The sequence below is a fragment of the Festucalex cinctus genome, chromosome 1, assembly GCF_051991245.1.
Source record: "Festucalex cinctus isolate MCC-2025b chromosome 1, RoL_Fcin_1.0, whole genome shotgun sequence".
In the NCBI taxonomy this organism is placed as follows: Eukaryota; Metazoa; Chordata; class Actinopteri; order Syngnathiformes; family Syngnathidae; genus Festucalex; species Festucalex cinctus.
In genome coordinates this window covers 10,295,016-10,302,476 of record NC_135411.1, presented here as the reverse complement: position 1 = coordinate 10,302,476, position 7,461 = coordinate 10,295,016, and the positions used below count along the sequence as shown (strand labels likewise).

General features: G+C 41.1%; 1 protein-coding gene across 3 annotated transcripts in view; it reads right to left on the bottom strand.

The window, feature by feature from the left end:
- Nucleotides 1–4,553, bottom strand: part of acsl3b (acyl-CoA synthetase long chain family member 3b) — a 22,136-nt gene extending 17,583 nt beyond the window's left edge. For 2 of the 3 annotated variants that reach the window (XM_077515368.1, XM_077515381.1), the window contains exons 1-2: nucleotides 4,267–4,488; nucleotides 1,750–2,221 (exon numbers count right to left, since the gene is read on the bottom strand). In XM_077515368.1, coding sequence (XP_077371494.1) covers nucleotides 1,750–2,100 — 351 coding nt within the window. In that variant the 5' untranslated portion in view covers nucleotides 2,101–2,221; nucleotides 4,267–4,488. Of the gene's footprint in view, nucleotides 1–1,749; nucleotides 2,222–4,266 lie in introns of all 3 variants that reach the window. The other variant, XM_077515376.1, reaches the window with a different exon arrangement.
- Nucleotides 4,554–7,461: the final 2,908 nt, after the last annotated feature.

The window sequence follows — 7,461 nt, the reverse complement described above, 5'->3', positions numbered from 1 at the left end:
TTAGGGGTGTGAATTGCCTAGTACCTGACGATTCGATTCGTATCACGATTCACAGGCCACGATTCGATTCGATACCGATTAATCCCGATACGAATGGTCACGATTCGATACCGATTAATCCCGATACGAATTTATAAGTCGATTGTTGCGATTTTTTTCCATTCAAATTTAGAAAATACTATCAGTAAATTTGTACATGTACACTGTAAGATTTGTATGAATATATTTATCTAAAACTTGAGGCTTATAACCGTGAGCCACTGTACACAAACAGTTTGCAATCTGTTTCACATTTGAACAGCATTAAAATAAAAATATTAAGGCTTAATGTGCCGTTCATATAACATTCTTTTCTTCCATGCTCAAGGTGTGAATCCTAAAAAAAAAAAATAAAAAAAAAAAAAAATAAAATAAAAAATCGATTCTGCCGATTATTGAATCGATTCGAGAATCGCGCGATGTAGTATCGCGATATATCGCCGAATCGATTTTTTTTTTTAACACCCCTAGAACATATTATTATTATTATTGTCAATATACATTTTTTTTTGTGGGGGGTTGGGGGGGGGGACTTCCTCTTTAACTCTTTTACTGCCAGACGTTATCAAAGAAATGATATGACAGAGGCTTTGATCATTGATGAAAAGAGATGCAATGCTTCCATCTGCCGGCCATAGTTTAGAGTGTTTTAGATTCCACAATCAATTGACCAGGCAGCGCTGCACTTAAGACGGTGCACTGAGAAAAATAAAAAACATTGTTGACGTTATTTAACATTTATGGCAATATACGTCGTGATTTTACTGATCGTTATTAAACGTTTTTGGCGGTGAAAGATTTAAGGCTACTAAGATGGTCTGACTTCATTCATATCTAGTCAAATAGTGCCACATGCAAAGTTCTCGCTGCTATGGCACTGACTCACTCAGTGCACAAAACATCTTTTGTTTTCACTTGTTGAAAAGGAATCCAGTGTTCTTTTTGTTTGCATAATCCTGCTAATTGATTGCACGGCCATGAAAATGGCAGAAAACATTTTACTTTGCAATGACGGTTAAAAGTGTGATGCATGAAGTATTTTGAAATGTAATTAATCGTATGACTTCTACTGTGACTAATGACTACTGTACTGTAAAAAAAAAGAGTGATATTGAGTTTTTTTTAGGTCAGGTTTTTTTTCTGCCACTAGATGGCATAATTGCATTTGTAATACGTTGGTAACAGCTCAATTCATTTTTCTTTTCATATTGAGAGCCATCTAATCATTAACATGAACTAACTTGTGAAATTCTGCACATTTTTTTTTAAATTGTAAAATATAACTTGAATCCAGTCTCCACAAATATATGTATTATTATTAAATTTATCCATCCATCCATTTTCTTGACCGCTTATTCCTCACAAGGGTCGCGGGGGGTGCTGGCGCCTATCTCAGCTGGCTCTGGGCATCAGGCGGGGGACACCCTGGACTGGTTGCCAACCAATCGCAGTTATTAAATGTATTACTGACTAAATGTTGACATGGACGTGTCTGCTGCGTTGCAACTAGAATTCCCCCAATACAGGCTTTCCAAGTAAGGGGCGGACATTAATCGTTTGTTAAAAAGATTAGCGGCATTAAAGGTTAAGGAATTTTAAATTAACTCACTCATTTCGGCACCCTTGGTTTTCAGACACCATATGTCCAACCTTCATATCATATCTCCGTTCAGCAAGCAAATCAAAGCAACTGTATGAACATCCTCTCACCTTTTTAAAGACTTTCCCGTTGGGTTGGAGCTCATCCTCCTCGCTCAGCACTTCCCTGGTGCCCAGACAGTCCCTCCGGGGGAACCTCTTGGCCGCGTATTCAAAGACTTTATCCAGCGTGTCCACCCCGGGGTGCAGCCACGCCACCAGCTCCCGTTGGCTGTTGATGGCCCTGTACGGGCCGGCTGGGTGTCCGCTAATTGAGCGCGCTTTGACGCGGCGGGCCCGCTCCAAGTTGGTGCCGGCCCCGGAGAGGAAGTACCAGGGTATGAAGGTGATGACAGAGTAGACCCAGACGACAGATCGGAAGACCTGCAGGAGGAGGGGGTTGATGTCCTCCTTCAACTTCATCTTGAAAAAGTCACTTGAGGAGAAGAAGCAGACCAGGAGACGCGTACAAAAACTGGTCTTGCTGAAACGGCTGAAGACGGGTGGTGGGTGCGCTTGATTTCTGTGAGCGAGTCAACCCGACCTGCAACACAGGGAACATGAACCTGAGAAAACGCAGCCTGCGTCAGCAAAACGGAAAAGCTGAAAATCTATACAATCCTGCAGACAACGGGAAATGAATCCTTTCGTGCCTGAAGCCCACCTCGGTCTATTTTTAGCACCTTCTCTCAGTCAGCAACATTTATCATAGCACAACTCAACGTTGCCGATTTATCGGCCAATATGAGGCCTTTTTAAAATAATAATAATTGTCTGGAGATTTGCAGATTAAAACCCAATTATCATCATATTTTCTCAAGAAAACAGTAAATGCTGTTCAGTAGGTATGGGCAGGAAGTAAAAAGGTCGCGTGTGGTTGATAGAATGTTATTCTGTGGGAATGACATCTTTCTCCATCCTCTCGTATGGTCATTTAGATGCAATCATCGTATACGTTTAGATGGTTTATATTCACGCTTAGTGTGTATCATGTTACAATTGGCTCCCGTTTCAGTTGAACGCTCTTTACGTTATATATTTCAAAGGACAAAGATGACATCGCTTTTATTTTGAAGTCATCACTTCATGGCAAAATAATGGAGTAGAAGAAATGTGATTCTTTGTTAAAATAATGAATCAGTTCATGCTCTTTGCATGTTTTTATACTTGAAATTTCCTCTCTGTTATAAAGTTAAAGAGAAATTCATAAACGGCTGATCGTTTTTTTCCCCCCCTCCCAAATACAGAATCTGGATCAGACTCATAAATTCCATATCGGTCGGGCCATACTAATAAGCAGAAATAAAAAAATAGAAAGAAAGAAAGAAATGAATGAATAATCTCAAAAGAGAAGTTTGACCCTATTTTTGATTGGTAAATACAATCTTCAGCGAGTTAATGTAACAATGTCGACCAGATTATATCACTGTACAATGAGGATGATTGCGCAACAACATGATACAATGCGAACTATATCTCTATAATGGTGTGATCTGTTAATGAAAACAACTACCGCAAGTCCCATCCTGATATCTATGCTCGCCACGTGCTGGTCTTTTTCGTGAAGACAAGAGCTCAAAAGATTCTAGAGCATTCTCTATTCTGGCTCCAGTACTCACCAGTGAAAATAGAGAAGCTGCTACGTTTTTAGAAATCTAGACTTAAGACTTACTTTAACATTCTCACATTAGTTAAACCACAGCTTGTATGCAAATAGCCCCTTTAACCCCTGACACCTGGATTTTGGCCTGTTTCACTGCCACTTCTCCTCTTGCCTCCCCTTTGCTCTCCTTTTCTCTTCTGAGCGGTGATGAAATGACGACGATAGATGTAAGAGGTTTTCGCTGTAATGAATCTGCAAAAAAACGACCAGGACAAAATCTGAGGTTGACCACATCTCCGTTGGCGTTGTCCTTGATTCTGCATCGACTTATCGGGCGGGAAAGGGAATTTCTCCATTTGTGGTCTTTTCTCAAAGTTTTTTTTTTTTCCCTCTCTCATTTTTTTCTGCTTGCCTGGTTTTGAAGTTTAAACAAGAGTATGCCATCCATGATCCATCTCTGTGAACTGTTGGACCGTGAAGCCCTTTTTACGTAAACACACTTGACTTCAAGTGGAGAAATTATGATCAAGTATCGATTACTTTGGCCTTAACACCCATTGATAGCAGTTGACGAGATCAAGGCACACGTCTTCAGACTGATAGCATTGATTGCAATTTTGTTCCCAGATAAAACCTAGGTAAGGAACAGTGTTTTTCAGTCAAACTTCAACACATGGCGTCTAAAGCTACATGAGGTTCACATTATTTAAAAAAAAAAAAAAAAAAAAAGCCGACAGCTTGGAAGCACGCAACTAGCTTGGACATGCGCTAGCAAAAGAGGAAGCAATTTTTTTGATTGATTTTCATTCACACTCACGGCTGCTGTTTATGTTATTAAAAACCGTGAAATGTGTACAAGTAAATCAATGTGGGCGTGTGTTGTATTTTGGGATAGCAAGTAGTTTATTCGCGGAATGCCGCGCGCCTTTTAGCATCCCGGTTGCTAAGAATCAGCAATAATTACAGAGCGTTCAATACATTCTCACCTCATCCGCTACGTCTGAGCTTCTGCCGGATTGATTCAGGGACTGTTATCCTTCAGTGCGAAGTTCCGACATTATGTTGAGGCTGTTGAAAAGCACTGTGTATCAGGCCTCAGGACAATATTTCAAGTTATTTTATAAAAGCCGTATAAAATTGTGTACAAAAACGGTACATTTTTGCGTCAGCCAGGTTGCATCTCAGCCCGGAAGCGACCGGGTGACGTCGTAGCCTTTGGCGCCCTGTGATTGGAGGACTGTAGGTGGCGCGTGGTCGGGGGAGTGGGGACGTCAGTCGGGTTACTATCGGTCAATTTGTCAGAGACAAAAGCAGAAATTAATCGCTATTTATTAACCTTGTTTGTTTCGTTTCTCATTCATTAATATGCATTAAATCGAAACTTGTGTTGTGCTCTTTATTTCTCGATATGAGCAAATAGGATCATGCTTTATTTTTAACCCAGTGCGAAGTAAGTTTAAGGCTACCTCCTGCCGTTTGGGCATAATGGCTCGACTTAAATAAATTAAAAACATCAACAACAACTTTTCAATAGTCTAATGTCAGATAATATAATGCTATCTGATGTGTTATCTTTTTTATTTTTAATAATTGGGGAGAGGGAAACCACACAGAGAATAACGGTTTGTTTGTTTGTTTTATTAATATATATATATATATATATATATATATATATATATATATATATATATATATATATATATATATATATATATATATATATATATATATATATATATATATATATATACATATACTGCGATTGGTTGGCAACCAGTCCAGGGTGTCCCCCGCCTACTGCCCAGAGCCAGCTGAGATAGGCGCCAGCAGCCCCTGCGACCCTTGTAAGGAATAAGCGGTCAAGAAAATGGATGGATGGATGGATATATATATATATATATATATATATATATATATATATATATATATATTCTGTTTCAGGTAATTGCCTTATTGGAGCAGCCGGTCAGTTATACAAATGCAGAATATTCAAGACGTAATAAGATGAAGCTGAAGTAAAAATAAAATAAAAAATGAAATCTGAAAAATAGATAATTAAAAGGGGAACTATGTGAGTATGACGGAATAAAATGTGTTATGAAAACATCTCACTCATAAATACATACATTACACGATGGCCCCAATTATTGGGCACGGAAGATAATATGTTAAATTAAGCCCAATGTTGAGTGACAAAGCTATAATCAAATAATTCATTCATACTTATCAAAATTTCCACACAACCTTTATAAATAAACTTGAGCTGAGTTGAGTTGACTTGAGACTGAACTGTTTGTGTACGGTGTACCTAATGAAATGGCCAGTGAATGTTTCTTGTGCCGTTGCTGCTGATGCTGCTGCATTCTCTCGTTTTCACACTAGGGGGCAGTGAACCAATTGTTTTTGTTTTGCAGTCAATGTTACCACTCATCCTACAGGGTCGTTCATGGAACCTATTCCAGATGACTTTGTGTGAAAAGCCGACTCTAAACAAAGTGACTGAACTTATCTGCACAGAAGCCAGGCTAGTGAACCACTACACCATCACTAGTGGAAACGTGTAAGATTTCTTCCACTTCTATCTATCAAGAATAACATTTAAAGTGAAAAGACAACAGTTAGTACGAGTACATAAATATATACTAAAACAGTACACATCTGTTTATTGGGAATGCAAAACACAATTAATATAGTATGATTTAGTCTAATGTTGAAAGATTCATTTCATGAAGGTAGAATATTTTATACAACTTGCATGGATGTCATTAGACAAGCTATATGCCGTGAAAATTCATCAGGTGTCTATCCATCTTCTTCCGCTTATCCGGGATTGGGTCACGAGGGTAGCAGCTTTAGCAAGGTAGCCCAGACTTCCCTATCCCTAGCCACTTTGACCAGCTCTTGGGCCAGCTGGGTGGGTGACATAGTCTCTCCGGTGTCTTCTGGGTCCGTTCTCCCTAAAGACCTCCTCCCGGTAGGATGTGCCCGGAACACCTGACCAGAAGCGTCCATGAGGAGGCATCCAAACCAGATGCCTGTGCTATCTCATCTTTTTCCTCTCGATGCGGAGGAACAGCAGCGTGACTCTGAGTCCTTCCCAGGTGACTGAGATTCTCTCACACTCTCTCTAAAGGAGAGCCCGGACACCTTGCTGAGGAAACTCATTTTTGGCCCTACTATCTGGGATCTTGTTCTTTCGGTCATAACGCAAAGCTCGTGAGCAAAAGTGAACGTAGGAACATAGATCACATCACCTTTCAGCTCAGCCGCTTCTTCACCACGGCGGACTGGCACTGAGTCCACTATAACTGCAGATGCTGCACTAATCTGCCTGTGGATATCCCACTCCATCCTCACCTCACTTGTGAAGTCCCCAAGATATTTGAACTCCTCCTCTTGGTTCACTATCTCATCCCCGACCTGGAGAGGGCACTTCACCCTTTTCCAAATGAGGACCGTGAAGCTGCGTTTCTGCTTGGCCAATTGATACCTATCAGCTGCTTTTAGAATCCTGCAGGTCTAAAAGCCCTGATAACACTCCTTTAACTTGACAGTATCGCTTATTCCTTGTCCACCAACGGATTGGGGATGATGGTCCACTCAAAACTCAATGTCCACCACCTCACAGGATGTGGTGTAGGACATTGTACTCAGTTGGCACATGTGAGTGAAGTTCTGCCGGATGGGGGAGTTGAAACCCCTTCTGACCGGGGACTCTGCTAAGCGTTCCCAGCAGACGATCACAATGCGTTTGGGTTTGCCAGGTTGGAGGGACCCCCACCATCTGAACCAACATACACAGGTGTCAGTTGACTGCCCCACTCCCTACTTTCCACCCGAGTGTCCAAGGCATGTCGCCGCGACATCAAAGTCAGTCATCGAACTTCGGCCTGTTATGTTCATTAGTGATGAGCACAGTGATGAGCACAGAAGTTCAACAGCAGAACCCCAGTTGGGTTCTGATCTGGGTGCCGTTCCTCCCAATCACGCCCCTCCAGCTGTCACTGTCATTGCCCACATGAGAGTTGAAGTTCCCCAGAAAAACGATGAAGCATGAGCCCACCTGCCCTTCCTAGGACTCCAAAAAGGATGGGTACTCTGAACTATTGTTTGGTACATAAGCACAAACAAGAGTCAGGACCCATCCCCACACCCTGAACAGGAAGTAGACTACCCTCTCG